Raw genomic sequence first — 18,664 nt, 5'->3', positions numbered from 1 at the left:
TGCTGAAGAGGAGGAGATGAAGACAGGGGTCTGACCTTCCCCAATCTGACTGAGATTGAGATGGAACCAGAGGCAGGACCTGAGTGTAGTCCTCTGACCTGCAAGGAGGGAGCAGATCATTATGTGATTCATCTATCTGCTCTGCCTGTAAAAGGGAAGCAAGAAACTCCTCGTCCATTCTACTGAAGCCACTCAAAATCCACACTGCTCTTTCATTTAACGTACTCCCAGCGCACATTTAAGCAGCTATATGCATCAAACTGTACAAATAAACATCCACAGGGCAGAACACATATTAGTATTAAACTTTAAACACTGGAAATGCACAAGGCTTCTCTTATCACCATATTCTTCCAACACCATCCTATTTTCTGAGGTCTTTCCTCATATTCTGCTTCTTATGAACAACAATGTGATCAATAAGCGTAACTCACATTCCCAGCAAATTCTGGCAGGGAAATCACAATGTTTTGTGTGATTTCTTCCAGCCCGTGGAGCGCTGAACGTGTCTCCCACAACCGAGACACGATTGACTCTGCAGCAATGAGTTGCCCTATGAATCTTCATCAATGCAAAAGGCAGAGCACTAGAGCTGCATTTATTTTGAAGGAACAGATGGACCAAAGTCCAAGCAAAAGCTAGTTTGATTAGCTTGGAATACACTGGGACAATAGATAACAACTGATCCAGTTAAGTTCACAGCAGCTGAAATAATTATTAAGCATTTGTCACAAATAACCAAATTTCAGCAACAAACCTCAGAACAACACTCAATCTTGAGGGTAGTTCTTGGGGTACAGGAGTTTGTTTTGGCCCTAATTGGTTTGCATACTCAACCAGGGCAGAACTGTGTGAAATCAGGGCATGAAAGCAACGCTTAGCCTGCAGTTGGAAGTACTGTAGGGTATTCACAGAAAGTAACAACAGAGCGAATCTACCAGCATGCCCACCTTGCACATCCTCTGGGAACTGCTGTAATTCCCTAGTACTGCAGTCAGTGGCTGCGGTAAAGGGAGTTTGAGAAGAGCTCACCAGCCTTTCTTTCCAAAGCAAATGCTATTGAGAATGGAGCTGAACAGAGAGAAGCTGAATGTAACTTGCAAACAAACCTAACCTCATTATTTGCATGTTGGTGATACTACTCTTTATCATTTTATCAGAATTAAATTAATTTTTGAAAAGTCTAACGGGCCTTAGGAAGGCAGAAGGCTGCAAAAGTACGGGGGCTGATCTGAAAGTAATGCCTCCTGTTTTATTATGTTTGCCCATGATGTCAGAGGCAGATATTGGTGGTATAGCAGTAGGATTTGAACCAGATTACAGCCAGGGAACTGTGTGGGAGCTGAATATTGTTTTCAGTGTATTGGAAATGAAGATGGTGACGTAGCCCCACAAGCGCTCGTACAAGAACAGAAAGAACACCACATGCAAGTTTGTTGGGACCTCTTGAACCAATTTGAGGCTGAAGATGACAGTTTCCTGGATCACATCATTACCAGTGATGAGACATGGTGTCACCATTATGAGCTGGAATCAAAACACCACATCTACCATATAGTCAGATTTGGCACCTTCTGATATTCATCTGTTCAGACCAATGAAAGACAGACTGCATGGGCAACATTTTCCTAGCAACTATGCTTTCATAGCAGCTGTGAAATAGTGGATCACCTCCACTGGTGCGGATTTTTACAAATGCAGCAATGCAGGCTCTTGTTCATCACTGGTGAAATGCATAACTAATGGTGGTGACTGCATTGAAAAATAGTGTTTCGTAGCTGAGAATTTGCTCTACCAAATAGTGTTATTGTGCTCTTTGTGCCTGTTTTATCATAGAATCATAGAATCACAAGGTTGGAAACGACCTGTAAGATCATCTAGTCCAACAGTCTTCTCATTACCATTGCCACCACAAACTAAACAAGATCTTGTAGCTCCTCATCCAGACGCCTCTTGAACACTGCCAGGGATGGCGACTCCACCGCCTCCCTTGGCAGTCATTCCAGTGCCTGACCACCCTCTGAGAGAAAAAGTTTTTCTTATGTCTAATCTAAATCTCCTCTGGTACAACTTGCCGCCATTTCCCCGGTCCTGTTCATTGCCTTGGAGAAGAGACCAAACCCCTCTTCACCACAACCTCCCTTCAGGAAGTTGCAGAGTGCAGTGAGGTCTCCCCTGAGCCTCCTCTTCTCCAGACTGAACAATCCCAGCTCCCTCAGCCGCTCCTCATAAGACTTGTGCTCCACACCCCTCACCAGTTTCGTTGCCCTTCTCTGGACATGCTCCAGGGCCTCGATGTCTTTCTTGTAGTGAGGGGAAAAAATTTTTCTGCCGAAGCGGAGCCTCAAAAAATTTCACGACACTCGTGCTTGTTCCTCTCCACAGAAATCTTTAGTAAAAGGCGAAAGATTTATATGATCTGAACAGAAATCAGAATAGTTTCCATGGAAATAAATTAGAGGCATTACTTTCAGAGCTACCTGTGTACTACCCTGGCAGCAGAATCCCGCACGCACAGACCCTGCTTAGCACTCCAAATTTCAGCCACGTAACAGCAAATAGCAGATGACCTTCAGTCAGCTAATTTATTGTGTAATGCTGTGCTTTATGCCTATAAAACACAAATCTGTTTGTGCACCTTATGTTTAACTGTGTGGCTGTAACTGACCTGAATGATTGAAGAACTAACAGGAAAAGCTACTGGAATGGTTTTGTGTTCCAGATAAAACTTGGGATATGTAATCAGCAGCTCGTCCTTGTGTTGCCTGCTAAAGGGCATGGCAGTGCTGTGAAGACGATCCCTATTATTAAACCAGTAGATAGTGTGGCTCAGGGAACCTGAAGACTGTACTGGAATTTAATTACAGAGAGCAGCAGGGGAAGTGACACATGGGAGTATGTGGGCAAACCTGAAAAATGCACTTACTTTTGCAGATATTCTGAAATTGCTTCAGTGAAAATTACTACATTGCTGTGTGCTGCCCACAACTGGCAGGAACAGGTCACTTCTCTAGCACATTATCAACCCTAATTACTATTGGTTCAGCTGGAAACTATCTTTGAAGGCAACTCCCCCACATCAGTGGTGCCTGAAAGTCAGATAACGTGTTCAAAAACCTCCTGGGGCACATGTCAGTGCCAAAATCTGGTCCCAGAGAAATTCTACCCTCTGCAGGCAGCCCTGCAGAGAGCTGATGCAGTGGGTCAGTACTGTGAAGATGCACTCCACAGATGCCACAAACCCCATGGAATGAAGTCATAGAATCATAGAATTATAGAATCACCAAGGTTGGAAAAGACCTAAAAGATCATCCAGTCCAACCGTTCGCCTATTACCAATAGCTCCCACTAAACCATGTCCCTCAACACAACATCCAGCCTTTCCTTGAACACCCCCAGGCTTGGTGACTCCACCACCTCCCTTGGCAGTCCATTCCAGTGCCTGACCACCCTTTCTGAAAAGTAATACTTCCTAATGTCCAGCCTGAATCTCCCCTGCCGTAGCTTGAAGCCATTCCCTCTGGTCCTATCACTAATGACACGAGAGAAGAGGCCGACCCCCAGCTCACTACAACCTCCCTTCAGGAAGTTATAGAGAGCAATGAGGTCTCCCCTGAGCCTCCTCTTCTCCAGGCTGAACATTCCCAGCTCCTTCAGCCTCTCCTCAGCAGCCCTGTGTTCCAGACCCCTCACCAGCTTTGTTGCCCTCCTTTGAACACGTTCCAGGGCCTCAATATCTTTCTTGCAGTGAGGGGCCCAAAACTGGACACAGTACTCGAGGTGCAGCCTCACCAGTGCTGAATATAGGGGAACAATCACCTCTCTGCTCCTGCTTGCAACACTGTTTTTGATGCAAGCCAGGATGCCATTGGTCTTCTTGGCCACCTGGGCACACTGTCGGCTCATGTTCAGCCGAGCATCAGTCAATGCCCCCAGGTCCATTTCCTCTACGCTGTCCTCCAGCCACACCGCCCCAAGCTTGTAGCATCGCCTGGGGTTGTTGTAGCCGAAGTGCAGGACCCGGCATTTGGCCTTGTTGAAACTCATCCCATTGGCTTCAGCCCAGCTCTCCAGCCTGTCCAGATCCCTCTGTAGGGCCTCGCTAGCCCCAGGCAGATCTACGCTTCCAGCCAATTTGGTGTCATCTGCGAATTTACTGAGGGTGCACTCGATGCCCTCATCCAGGTCATCAATAAAGATATTGAAGAGGACAGGCCCAGCACCACCCCTGGGGAACACCACTCACGACCGGTTGCCAGCTGGATTTGACTCCATTCACCACCACTCTCTGTGCCTGGCCCCCCAGCCAGCTCCTTACCCAGCCAAGAGTGTACCCATCCAAGCCTCGGGCTGCCAGCTTCTGCAGGAGAATGCTGTGGGAGACAGTGTCAAAGGCTTTGCTGAAGTCTAGGTAGACCACATCAACAGCCTTTCCCCCATCCACCAGATGGGTCACTAGATCATAGAAGGAGATCAGGTTGGTCAAACAGGAACTGCCCTTCATGAACGCATGCTGGCTAGGCCTGATCCCCTGGTCATCCCGCACATGCCGCATGATCTCCCTCAAGACAATCTGCTCCATAACCTTCCCTGGCACCGAGGTCAGGCTAACAGGCCTGTAGTTCCCCGGATCCTCCTTACGACCTTTCTTGTAAATGGGAGTCACATTGGCAAGCCTCCAGTCTTCTGGGACCTCACCAGTCAACAAGGAGCGCTGACAGATGGTGGAAAGGTGGAAAGCGGCTCAGCTATCACCTCCGCCAGTTCCCTCAGCACTCTCGGGTGGATCTCATCTGGCCCCATCGACTTGTGGCAGTCCAGTTGGAGTAGCAGATCTCTGACTGTTTCTTCCAGAATCACAGGGGGGTTAGTGTGCTCCCCAGCCAAGATTACCAGGTCAGAGAGAGGAGTATCCTGAGGATAACTGGTCTAACTTTTAAAGACAGACGTAAAAAAGGCGTTCAGAACCTCTGCCTTTTCTTTATCCTCAGTAGTCACATTCCCAGCCTCATCCAGCAAAGAGTGGATATTCTCCTTTGTCCTCCTCTTACTGTTAATGTATTTATAAAAGAGTTTCTTATTCCTTTTCATCCCAGCGGCTAGGTTAAATTCAAACTGGGCTTTTGCCTTTCTGATTTCACCTCTACACATCCTAACGACTTCCTTGTATTCATTCTGAGTGGCCTGTCCCTCTTTCCACAGGCTGTAGATTCTGTTTTTCTCCCAGAGCCTCAAGAATAGCTCCCTATTCATCCACGCCGGTCTTCTTCCCCACTGGCTCATTTTGCAGCTCAGGGGGACTGCCTGCTCCTGCGCCCTTAAGACTTCCTTCTTGAATAGCAACCAGCTCTCCTGGACCCCTTTACTCGCTAAGACTGAATGCCAGGGGACTCCCCCTATTAGTCCCTTGAACAATTCAAAGTCCGCCCTCCTGAAGTCCAAGGTAGCAGTTTTACTATTCCCCCTCCAGGCTCCACCATGAATTGAGAAATCTATCATTTCATGGTCACTCTGTCCAAGACAGCCTCCAACCTCCACATCTCCCAGCAAACCTTCCCTGTTTGTGAACAGCAGGTCTAGTGGGGCAGTTCCTCTCGTGGGCTCTCTGACCAGCTATATCAGGAAGTTGTCCTCTATGCATTCCAGAAACCTCCTAGACTGTTTCTTCTGTGCTGTGCTGTACTCCCAGCATATGTCAGGGAAGTTAAAGTCCCCCATGAGGACAAGGGCAGGCGACTGTGCAGCTTGTGCCATCTGCTTATAGAATACCTTGTCTGTCTCTTCATCCTGATTTGGAGGTCTATAACAGATGCCCACCAGGGTGCCTGTCTTGTCAGCCCTTCCTCTGATCTTTACCCATACGGATTCAACGTTATCGTCCCCAGTCACAATCTCAGTAGTGTAAAAGCATTCCCTAACGTAGAGAGCCACACCGCCACCTCGCCTTCCTTGCCTATCCTTCCTGAAGAGTTTGTAGCCATCCATTGCAGCACTCCAGTCGTGGGAGCAATCCCACCACGTTTCCGTTATGGCAACTAGGTCATAGTTTGCCTGCTGTACAATGGCTTCCAACTCTTCTTGTTTGTTGCCCATGCTACGTGCATTAGTGTAGATGCACCTCAGCTGAGCCCCTCGCCTCTCACCTAATCCCAATACCACTTCCCCAGGCTGCTCTCTAGCAGGCCTGGCTTTATCCCCTTCCCCCTTCCTATCTAGTTTAAAGCTTTCTCTACAAGTCCCGCCAGCTCCTGGGCGAGTATCCGTCTCCCTTTTGGAGACAGGCAATTCCCATCAGCAGACCTCAGGCCAGGTGCCAAGTAGACCACCCCGTGATCAAAGAATCCAAAATTATTGTGCTTGCAGCAGCCTCTCAGCCATGCATTTATAAGATGGCTTTTCCTGGTCATCTCAGCGCTTGTCCCTGCCACCCTGCCAGACGTGATCTGTGCAATGTAGATCCATCTGAACAGCTGCCACTGGACGTTATCTCTATCTGTTGTCAGAATCAAGCAAGGAATTGGACCTGGAAATGGACAGCACAAGCATTGGATTGCGGCACTGCTGACAGTCTCTTTACCTCCTCGCTCTGCCGGTCAGTCTGTCCTTTCCTTTGGCTCGGCTGCTCGTTGCTTTGGGACCAGGATCGCTCACGTTCACACTGTGTTGTCCTACACCTAGGAGAGAGAGGCCATGCAAAAGTAGGCAGAACTGGCTGATGGATCACTGGTGGGGCTGACATCCTTGTATCAGTGAAAAGTACCCTTGGATGGGGAAGCCTCTGAAGCTGCATGCATACTACACGTACGTTTTCTGAAGCTGTGAATACAGAATGAGAATTCAGGTGTTTCTTCTGCATTTTCTATTCTAAATTCCAATAATAAACATTGATCTTATCCCTTGGATACAGTCTGCCTTGTGCTGTTCTTGGGAGACTGTTCTTCTTCTCCCTTGCCACAGTGCAGGGATCTTATCACAAGGCTAGGAAAGTAGACGCGTGGTGTATTCCCAGCACACACACATCACATGTCTGTGACAGTGCCTGGACAGAACTCTCCCCATGGGGCACATTCAAAGGTGCTGATGTTTAGTAAGGTGACACAACTGAATCATGTGGTTTACTCACCTCTCCCACTGGGAGGAAAGGACCTGTGCTGCAATTTCCTTGCGTTTCTTCCCCCTAAAAGGACAAAGAAGAGAGTGCACAAAGTGAGACAGTCTGTAATGCAGACTGCAGAGTGCATTGGCATTCAAATAGGGTATTGCAAGGGAAAGATTTGTTCTGCCAGTCCATCTCCTGAGAAACAGGAATCATGATGGACTTATGCTAGTAAAGAAGCCAGCATGTGCCACAGGGATCAGAGATGAAGTGCTCTGGAATAGGATTGCCTCTCAAACCACTGGAAAGTAGGCAGTGGTGGACCTCCTTGTGTTGTAAAAGGTTACAGAAACCATGCCACTGCTCTCCCTGGGAAGGTAAGAAGCGCTAGCAACCAGATGCTCAAATCCCAACCCCTGAGCACTCTGCAAAGCAGAGAGGGCTGAGATCCCAACACTGCACTCAGAGGCATTTGTCCAGGAAAGCAGAGTGACAGCTGTGTCAGCTGTGGCACTGGGATTCGCACGATCAGCATTCATTAGCGTCAGGACAGAATCTAGGTGTCCCTTGCCAACCTTTCTTATTGCTGGGATTATCCAAGGCTGGCTCCCCATCCTTAACAAAGTCCTCTTCAAACCTGCAGGTTAAAAACAGGCAGTGTCAGAGCTGACCATCCTCTTCCAGTATGCAAAAGTGTGGGCAGGAGACCTCAAGACACAGCCTCCAGCCCTTCTGCACCTGCCCACTGGCAAATATGTGCAGGTTTGTCAGCAGAAGCTGAAACTGCATGCACTGACCAGGAGAGATGAGGCTGTGAGGCAATTCTACCCCAAAGGAGAACCTGTACACCAGCCAGGTGTAGCTCTGCTGGAAAAACACAGTTAAATGAACAGTGTTTAAAGTAGAGAAATGTCAGAGCCCATTGAGAGCTCTCCCACGCTACCCAGCATTTCTCCTGTACCATGCAAGTAGTCTTTGAAGTAATCACTCCTCCCTGAGGAGGATATAAGTTTGTTTTCTCATCTTGTGATTGAAAAGGAGAAACAAAGGCTTTGAGAAAACCCTTGGATGAGCAACACAAGTTTGTCCATTCTTGTTTCAAGAAGAGCACCTGCAACCCTTGCCACTGGATCTGTCCTAGTGGGGATGGAGAAGACTATGCAGGTATAGACTTGAGCAGGGATTCATGCTTCCCTCTCTCCCTCAGTCCTCATCCTGGAAGGACCAATGGCAGAAAAATTTAGCACAAAATATCTCGTATCAGGGTAGAAGACAGAAAGAAAAGATGAGAATTGCTCTGGTATCTGGTCCCACTGACAGACATGACCAGAAGAAACACAGAATGGCTTAGGTTGGAAGCAGAAATGAAAATTTTGTTAGGGAAAGGCAGATTGCAGCACAGGATTCTGTAAGCAATGATAATCTGTACAAGATCTCATCACTGGCTTTACTCAGCCTGTTGCAGACAAACCACCCCAGAACACCAGAGGACCTACATGTGCTCTGACTTCTCCACATCCCAAGCCCGCCTCCACTCGCCCTTTGCATTCTTGTGCCGTGCCAGTCGCTCGAGGTCAATCTGATCTCGTTCCCTCTTCCAGCGGATGTACTCCGAGCGTTCCCGTCCACTCAAGGGGAAGCTCAGGTCTCCGGGGCACTTCTGGACTGACTTCCCACCCTCCTGGGGAGGCAAAAGAACTACTTGTTAGTAAATTGTCTGAAAAGCCTGCAGCTGATGTTACCACTAGAGATCACCAAATCAGAGAATCATTAAGGTTGGAAAAGACCTCCAAGATCATTGAGTTCAGCCACCAACCTACCACCAGCGTGGCCACCAAACCATGTCCCTAAGTGCCACATCTACCCTTTTCTTGAACACTTCCAGAGACAGTGATTCAGCCTCCCCCCAGGCAGCCTGTTCCAATGCATCCCGCTTTTTCAGGGAAGAATTTCTTCCTAATATCCAACCTGAACCTCCCCTGGCACAACTCAAGGCCATCACCTCTTGCCCTAATGGTCACTAATATCTGAAAACTGTTTGGAGAAAGGTGCCACCTTTGTAAAGCCATGTGTACACAGAGGGACTCTACTTTAACCATAGCCTAAGTATGCTGGTCCCATGGTTGGTAACATTTTATTGACTTTACAGAGAAAAGAACTGAGTCAGAAAGAAGTTGTACAGCTTCCTCAGTTCCACATTGTAAATCCATGGTCAAATCAGAGCTAGCAACCATTCCATCCCAGAGATATTCAACAGCAAGAAGACTGCTTGTTAATGCATTTCTGAACAGTTGTTCCACTTTGTCCAGACTAACATGGACAGCATTATATTCCTAAGGATTAAAATCTCACCCACTAAACCCCTGAATTTTGTCATCTGGATACATTCCTGTCGCCTTAATGAGATGGGGCTTCACTGCTATTTCCCTAAACAGAACTGCAGTGTCTCTTGGATTTCTGCAATAAGTACCCTGACTGGGGAGCAGCCACACCAGGCCCAAGTTTCAATTGTAGATATTCAAAACCTAACTACATACTTTCAAAGCATACTCCTATAATTCTGTGTGTAAATGGCCACAACCTTCATCCCATTTGTAATTGCAGTCACTTTAACTGCTGGCCAGTGGCTTTCACTTACCGTGTTCCTGCCTTTTTGAAGGTTTTAAAACAAAATCTCTGTTTTCCCTTAAAAATGCTTTCTGATAAAGTCTACTTACGGCATATAGTTAGCTCCCAGTGTGCCTGCAACATTACCAAGTTTCCGGGAGGTTTAAGCTGATGAATCTGCCCACCTGAAGTTTTTAGTACACCTGAATCAGGATTATGCCCTAAACTAGACGAGGACTGCCAGCATTCAAGATTTAAAGCTTAACAAAAAGATAGTTCAGAGCTGATGGAGCTCTGTGAAGCTCCAGCAAAATGCATGAAGGGGGAGAAATGGGTAATCCAGCCATCAAGTTAATGGATGGGGTGGAAATAGGCAACTGGCCACAGTGTGTTGTTAAGCAGCGCTGTGTAGCAAATAGCTTAGTGCTGAGTCCTGGGGTGTTAATTACCAGTGGATAGTTCATTACTTCACACACGTGCCCTTCTCCACATGGGAATTAACTCCTCAGTGTTGTACTGCTGATAAAAGCAGAACAGCGGGGAAGAGTGACTGAAAGCCCTGTTGCCAAGGAGATATACCTGCGTGGGTCGGAGTTGAGGTGGCAGTAATTGTTCCTCTGTTCCTTAGCTGGTGGGAGCTGAGGGACCTGAGACTGTCTCTCTGAAAATGGAAAGATGGCGTCTGCGGAAAGGCAGAGCAAAGCCAGGGCAACCACCAGTCCCTTGGTTTGGACAAAAGGCCCAGAGCTGCTCTGGAGCTCTGGAGCCAGAAAAGCACAACAGGTCCTGTCAAAGCAGATGCATCCATGGATGAGAGGTATGCAAGAACTAAACAGCACACAGCTGATGAGAGCAGGGTTCACACTCCAAAGTCAGGGGATAAAGGATGTGCCCTGTGTCATCACCTTGACCATTAGCAAAGAGGAAGCCAAAAACTGAGGCTGATGCCCATTCTCTCCCATAGGCAGATGCAGTGGGATCTGTGAGTCCTGCCAAGAAGTGGGAGATGGTCTCTGAGCAGGGGCTTGCCTTGCCTGGAGCACAGCTGTGCTTAGCTGGACTGTAAAGCTATTATGCTGCCCTGTTCTGCTATAGGGGGATCAGCTGGGATTAATAGTTAAGAGCCCATCTGTGTACTCCTAATGAATCCTGTTGAGGTGGGTCTATTCAATTTGTGCTCCATTAATTAAGAACATCTGCAGGCTCAGGGGAGTCAGCATGTCCTCCAGGTTTGCATTAAACAGTTGGTAGGAAGGCCTATGCTTTAATTTACCTCCATCCTACTCAGCTTCTCTTCAAGTGAGGTTCTGCAGCTAATGAGGTCTGAGACTTTCAGGCCATAGGGAAAGGAAATGATTAGGACTGTGCTTTTGCACATGGGTATATGTGCTTCCCTATATTCCCACTTCTGTGCTAGGGATATAAATAGTCATGACAAGTTGTGATGAGCAAGTCCCTGCTGCTCTGAGACTGGCTGTCTAGCTTCAGGTGTGTTAGCTGTTCAGCAAAGCTTTGGAGGAGGAAAGGAATGAGCAGTGGGGATCACATCAGACCATATTGCTATTTGTTTTAGCACTGAAGTAATTTACTGACAGGGAGGCACATTCTGCTGGTTCCCTTTTCCAAAACAAGCATCCTTCAAAAGACATTGGATAGCACTCACCTTACGGCTGTGCTCACTTTCAGGGCCTCTGTCGCTGTCTGATCTCCTCTTCTCCACTGCTCTCCTCTCCTCTATCTGCAAGAGCACAGACACAGGAATTACCACAGGATAAAGCAAGGACTCCTGGCTGGGGGTGCATTTGCAAACTCTCTGCTCATTGTGACATGTAAGAGCTGCCCTAGAAAGATCAGAAAAAAAGAGAAGAGGTTGGTCCCTGGGATCCTTACTCAAGCTAAAATGAAAAAGGAAAAAAAAAAAGTTGGAAAGTAAGGGATGTAAGAGGAAGAGAAAGAAGAAGGGATGAATTCCTACAGGTCACTCATTCTCCCAAGCCAGTGGGAGAGAAGTAACCTATATGGTCATAGCTCTTCTAAAGCAGACAAAGTTTTAGGTACCCTTACAGATTTGGATTGGCACAGATGCAGCTGTGGTCAAGGGCAGGGTGGAGTCATAGTGGGTCTTAGGAAAACACACTGCAGAGCATAAGAAAGATTTTCTAAGAATAGCCTTCTGCTCTGCTTAAACAATAGTTAGGGTGCCACCTCACTGGAAGAGGTTTCTGCTCCCATCGAGATGCTGCAGAAGCAAAGATATTGCAGCAAGGCAGCTGCCAAGTGCCACACTATTTGTCACAGCAGCTTCCCTCCTATCTGGTAACTATACACGGCAGCCCTGGGGCTGCCAGCTCATGCAGCTTTTTGCCCATCAGAGCTGAGGCATCCTCAGATTCCCTTCCCTGCTGAACTCTGTGGGACTGGGCTATGTGTGGGGCTGAGATTATCATGCTGCCATTTTGCACAGCCAGGCAAAACTGAAAAACAAAGAGGAAAGTCACAGCACAAACTGCCAGATCAGCCTTTCGAGAAAGTATCAGTGCTATGAAGGCCAACCCAGGCTGGAAACAAACTTATAATCCAATTATTTATCACTACTAGCTTTAGTCTGGTGTGATAGGGCTGAATGCTGGAAACTTGGATTTCCACATCTCTACAGAGCCCCCTAAAGCAATTAATTCTACTGCTCACACATATGCTGTGGGATCAGGCCGGGAAGGAGCTAGGGTACAGATGAACTGTCAACAGCAGCAGGCAGTCTTTTTTGGGGGTTGTGTACGTGGGAAGTGTGACCTTATAGCCAGCGCTATAAATTGAGACATTGCATTTATAGAGAGATTAAAGCAGAAGAAACCTGGAAATTTAGCTTATTTGAGGAGGCTGGCTGGAGAGCAAGATGTAGATGGATATTTAGCCTTTGAAGCAGCTGAAAAAGAAATGAGTCATTTCATCAGCTGGAGCCCCTCTGTCCCTGGGGGAAGCAGGAGGACTGAGAGAAGAGATGGGAGAGAAGGAGAACTGATTGCCTTGGAAATGCCAAAAACAGCTCATTGAGAAACTGAGGCAGGATCCTGCATGGATGTGATTATTGTTTCATCTGTGTCTGCATATTTCTCATGCAAGCTCACACAGAAATTGATTCGGTTTGGAGCTTTTACAATGCCTGATTGTGTCCCCAAAGACGGGAAGCGGAAAGCCGGAGCATCCGCACAGCTGGAGTGCTGAGCCAGGGTTTGTGCAGGCTGTGGGGGGAGCAGTGTGCTTCTGCCTGTCTGCAGCCTAGTGCAGTTTGACTTCAGCTCTGGCTCTGCCAAGCAGAAATGAAGAGCAAGCCTGCGCCCAGGAAATGTGCTGGAAAATGGAAAACGTGCTGCAGTTCATGAGAAGCAGGAAGACACAGCTGCTGCGTGGCTGGCCAAGCTGGAGGCTGTCCCATTTTGGGCACCACAAATCGTTCTGTTCCAGGGACAGCGTGCAACTCTCCATCCTTTTATACCTCCCTCTGTTCAAAGCTGGGCTGCCTTGTTCCTTAGCTGGTTTCTATTTTTGCTTCTCAAAGGACGCTGTGGAAAACAGAACCAAAAATTTCTGGTTCACTTCTACCAGAAAAGCAGGACTGAACTGTGCAGGTCAGAAAACACACTGAGGTTTTGCACTGGCTCAGGAGCAGATTTTTGCATTTTCTCCATGCTGCCCCAAAGCCACTGTTAGCCTTTTATGACACACCCAGGCCACAGAGAAACAAAACATGTTTTTCTCCTCCTTCCTCTTCTCCGCCCCCAAAATTATGAAATATGACAATGACATTATCGACTCCTCGTTTAACTGTTCCAGCCCAGCAGGGGAGGAGATGTGAGGAGAAAACAAATGCCCAAAGCAGAGAAGATTACATTTATTTATCCCAAGGTTTACACCAGGATTTCTAAATTCGTTAGCCCCAGGATGGTGGAGGGGGCTTGGAGCTCACATCCCTCACTGGGCAGGATTTTCAAACCTAGCTCAGCACATGAGAGGATTTTCTTTTTTCCAGCTCTTTTGAAAAATCTGCCTACTAACTGTGAGGTCTGTAGGGAGCTGAAGACTTCCCAGCCACCCTTCCTGCCTGTCCCCGCCTCTCATCTGCAGTGTAAAAGCATTTCTCCTGCAGCAGGTTTGGTGGGCAAGCACGGGGTCAGGTTCACCTGCTTAAGTCCTGAAAACAGCTCTTGTGTTTCTTGATTACAGTCATTTTTGATATGTCATCATGGAAAACTGTTACTAAAAGGACAATTTAAAAGGCCTGAAACTATAACGACTAGATGATTTTCAACCTGCTAATTAACCATCGTGTTTCACTGGTCTTGTGCTGCTACCTTGCAGCTCTAATGTACTAATTATCATGAAACACTGATGGAGCATGGAACAGCTTTTGGGAAAACTGGGGCTAAACATTGGGCCATTATTCTTGGTCCTCTGCGCAGAAAGAGCCTGAAGTTGGCAGACTTAGGGGGAGCCAGGGAGAGGTGGGAAGAGAAGCTTCAGTTGTGTGATCTCTAAGCCAGCAGCAGAATTGCAGGCCATAAAGCTGTATCAGTAGAGCGATGTGCTCAGGCTGATTTGTTCTGCAAAGAGACAGGATGACTTGGTCCCCAGAGACATGTGATAACACAACTATCCTACCTGTATATAGTAGGGTAAGAAAAAAATAGGGCTCAAAATGGCAGAATAATATACTCAGAATTGAGGCTGTTTTGGAAAAGAAAATCATGAAAACAACTCTTTTTTTTTTTTTCTCTCTCATATTTCCTCTGCCACAGCTGTGATGTGGTATAGGACTGGAAATGTGGCTCTAGCTAGAAGCACCAAGGATAGCAAGAATGGGAGGATTTTGTTTGCTTGTTTTACTTTGTAATGAATTTCATCACGTATAAAAATAGAGAAGAAATGTGGATAGCCTTCAAATCTTACAATACACATTTGGCAAGTGCAGGGGCTGGGTGTGACAGTGGCCAGGCCACAGAGTGTGAAGGGGAAGTGATGGATGTGATCCCCTCTCCTGGGCATCCTCAGCCTCTGCAGGAAGGAGAGCACAAACAACCCAGAATGAGCAGGGACCCAGCTGGGCACAAAGGGAGAGAGGCCAAAGGAGAGACTCTGCTGGGATAATGTGGCTGAAAGCTAAGCCTGAAACTGGGGTCCCAGCAAACAGCTCTTCAGATGACACTGATGCCCCATCTCATGGTAGCTGAAAAATTTGGGGGTGAAAGTGAAGTTTCTTTTGTGGATTAACAACTAATATAAGGGTAGGAAACAGTGGCAAGAAAATGTAATTTTCCACAGTAGAAGATTAGCTGGGGTGTGCCACTGGAACATGTGCTGCTCAGCATGCTCATAAATGGTCTGGAAAAGTAACTGAATAGAGAGATGACAGTTTGCTGATGGTACTAAATCATCCAGGGCGAGGAATGTAATTTGCTAGGAAGGATCTGAAAAAGATCTCTTGATATTGAATGCCTGCATCATAAAATTATAGATGAAATTAAATATCAGTAATGCAAAGTAACTCACATGGAGAAAAAAATGCTCCTTCTTGTACATATACGCACACAGTGGTGAAGTGTGAGCTATGATTACCATCCAGGAATGAAATCTTGGTGTTATTGTGACTAGCTCTCTGAAAATGTTAGCTCAATTATTCAGGGGGCAAAAAAGAAAAAAAAAAAAAGAAGAAAAAGCAAAGAAAATGCAAAATTGTTAGGACAAGAATAGAGAACAAACCAGAAACATTGCTGCATTACTGAGTACATTCACAATGAGCTCACAGTTTGAATACCACATACAGTTCTGGCCCTCTTGCATTAAAAGAATACAGTAAAAACTAAAAAGGTGCAAACAAGGCACAATGGGGGTGATCCAAAATACTGGACTACTTCCTCAGCAGACATGTCTAATTAGGGCTGGACTCCCACATCTGCAGAAGACATGGCAGAAGGGAGATGTGAAACAGGTCAGTGAAATCATACGTACTCTGAAAAAGAGAACAAGGGAAGAAAGACCTGTCAAAGACAAAGTTACTGCTCCTGGCAGAGAACTTGGGGGCTGGTGAGTGTAGGAGGTGAGGAACAACTGCAGACATCCCTGGTTTGCTCTTTCTGAGCCCTTGTGCTGCCGCTGCAAACACTTAGTGTCAGTGCATATGGTGCTTCACTAGTTTCTCTGCAGTGCTGGGGTGGTGTTGGGCTGCAGAGGAACCAGCTCTCTTCATCAGCTTTCCTGTAATGATGCTGCACTCAGCAGCTCTGTGTTGCTCACATGCCTATTGCCACCAAAGCTAGGGAGGCAAAGGAATACTAAAGCCCCCTTTATGCAAGGGGAAACTGGAGGTTTGTAGATGCCGTGATCAGCACTGGTGGGATTTGCCCTCCATTTCCAAAGTGGGTTGCTGTATTCAACATCCATGTGATGCACAGTGAGCTCTGCAGGCTAACATTATTTAATAAAGGTTTAATCCGTTTGGGTATTACTAATTCTGATCTGCTCTCTGCATTGCAGTCTTCCGGTGCCTTGTGGAGAAACTCATTGCTCTGAGGCACAGTACATGAAATCAGACTTGGCTGGTATCATTTTTTCAAGCGCTATCCTAATCAGAAAACAGAAGCACTTGTTTAAAATGCTAATCCTTAGTGCAGTTTAGGAACAGCTGAAGTGACAGGGCAGGTCAGACCGAATCTCATTTGCCACAACAAGCCCAAGCTGGCATGATGTGTGAGATGCCAATGTGACCTGTCACTTTGGGGCCCATATGCTTCTGTCACTGACCCCAGGAAAGCATTGACGAAGTACAAATGGATGAAAGTAGCCTGTAGAGATGACTGGGAAACCCAAACACTTAGCTCTCTTTCGGCCACGTCCTTCAAGTTGAAAGGTGCCTGTGCACTGAGAGCTCTTTTATGCCCTGAAGTTATACATTTAAAATACTAATAAAAGGTATTTTCATTAGCTACAGAAGAGCAGGACCTGATCAGTTTAGGGAAATCACTGGAAACAAGATCTCCCGAGCTCAGCTGGACTCTGAAACATATCCATCTGCTAACATTGGAAATTTTATTGGAAACTAGAATTTCAAACACAAATTTTTATGTATTTTTCTAAAGTACAAGAGGAATCCAAGCAACAACAACAAATACTTCCAGAAAAGCCCATTTTTAAAATGGGCTCTACGAACTCCTCCATTTCCTAGATCTGGGAACTGTGCTGTGCGGTCCCTCGTGCTTGCTCCCTGCCTGCTGTCTCAATGCATGATACCCGAAAGCACTCTGTCTTCCAGGGAGCTCTTTCCGTTCTCTGTGAGCTTCTGAGAGGCTGAGGGAGGTATGCTGCCAACCTCAGGAACAGAAAGCAGGACACAATTTTTTTTTGTGCCAGAAAGAAGCGTGATGCTATTGCTAAATGAATCTTGGCAATGGCATTGGTCCAAGACTGTTGTTGAGCCAGAATATCTGTCCTGCCAGAAGACCAGGTGATCCAGGAAAATGGATCTTTCCTTTTATTCTAAGTAATGGGCATACACTGCTCCTTGGTACTGCTGCTTGATAATTAGATTTATATCAAGCCCCTGTGGGTTTCCTGTGCTCCTGACACAAAGAGATCCTTTTCTTGACCATCCAAAGCATGGAGGCACTGAATGTCTCTACACAATGCCTTTCCCTGCAGATGTCAACAGCTGGTAGCCTCCTTCGCAGCCCACTGTTGCTAGAAGCGTGCTGGGGATTTAATCCTACCTTCTGCCAACTGAGTGACTGTCTTCGGATTAAGGAAGAAAAAAAGGAAATACTTCAAATGAACTTTGGTATCTGAGGAGCAGCAGCATGGAGTTGTTTGCATTCCTGGGGATTATTAGGATTACATTCTAGCCCAAGCTGGTGAAGGAGACCACTGTGGCTACATACAATTGAGGAAAGGCAGGACGACAGTTACATGAGCTCCTTGTACTGCTACATGGAGGTAATTGCATTCATTGGTAATGAATTTAAATGAATGAGCTAGATGAGTGGCAGCACAGTAAGACCTGAAGAGAGTAAAACGCAACCTCTGCTCAATCATCAAAATCAAATCTGTCAGGCATCCTCCTTGTCCTTCTAAGTCTCAAAGCCTCAGATTCATGTAAAAAGGTGTTGGCAGACATGGCTTTAAGCTAGCACAATTGTAGGCCTGCTCTCACACACTCTGAATCTAACCACTTTGTGATTAACACAAGCAAGGCAGCACCAAAACCACAGATTACAGAATATGCAGTCTTTCAGCCTCAAATTTCATGTTCCATAGTAAATGAGATATTACCTTTTCTGGGGCTGTCCTTTAAAAACACTTATAAAACAGAGTTCAGGATCTGAAATTGAAACTTAGGCACTTCTGTTTTCTTCTAGCACTATCCCAGCCTTGATGACCTCAGAGATAAAAAATTTAAACAAGCCCAGCAAGAGCCAAAGTGGAGAGATTTGCCATGAGCAACACAGAATTACATCTGACAGCCTGAAGGATAGCTACAGCACAGGAACAGTCACGTCAGTCTCAGCCCATCATCATATCTAGATGTCTCCCTGATGCCCTGACTGAACCAAGTGACAGCAGCAGTGTGAAGCTGTGATGAATCACTAGGCACTAGTGGTCAATATGAGATTGATGGCACACAAAGAGCTGCTTGGTAGTCATGAGAAAGAAGCTCATGGTCTTTCAGAGTATAAGGAAACTCTGAGGAGGAGGAGAAGCTGAAGATTAATGTAGGCAACTAGCAAATGGGTGGCTGCTGTCCCAGAGATGGCACTTCATAGGTCTCCCAGTGTTCCTGGGTGTGTTTGGCAGCTACATTACGTGTTATTTTCCTTCACAGTTCTTACTGACCCTGTTTGCTGCAGGCATTCTTACTTATCTGAGCAAACTCTTGAATAGGAAAATGCCACATGCCTCTGTGTGTGTAAAGAGGAA

The 18,664-nt window shown here is 46.5% G+C and overlaps 1 protein-coding gene across 1 annotated transcript in view; it reads right to left on the bottom strand.

The window, feature by feature from the left end:
* The window catches only part of CCDC9B (coiled-coil domain containing 9B), a gene marked incomplete at both ends in the record, with an annotated part of 38,480 nt that overhangs the window by 4,719 nt on the left and 15,097 nt on the right, over positions 1-18,664 (bottom strand). The window contains 5 exons of the mRNA XM_079537552.1: positions 6,578-6,674; positions 7,124-7,177; positions 7,672-7,733; positions 8,593-8,777; positions 11,367-11,441. Coding sequence (XP_079393678.1) covers positions 6,578-6,674; positions 7,124-7,177; positions 7,672-7,733; positions 8,593-8,777; positions 11,367-11,441 — 473 coding nt within the window. The remainder of the gene's footprint in view (positions 1-6,577; positions 6,675-7,123; positions 7,178-7,671; positions 7,734-8,592; positions 8,778-11,366; positions 11,442-18,664) is intronic.

This window comes from Tetrao urogallus, assembly GCF_951394365.1.
Source record: "Tetrao urogallus genome assembly, chromosome: 6".
Lineage (NCBI taxonomy): Eukaryota > Metazoa > Chordata > Aves > Galliformes > Phasianidae > Tetrao > Tetrao urogallus.
Note: the sequence above shows the minus strand (reverse complement) of the source record. Positions and strands in the feature narration are given on the sequence as shown.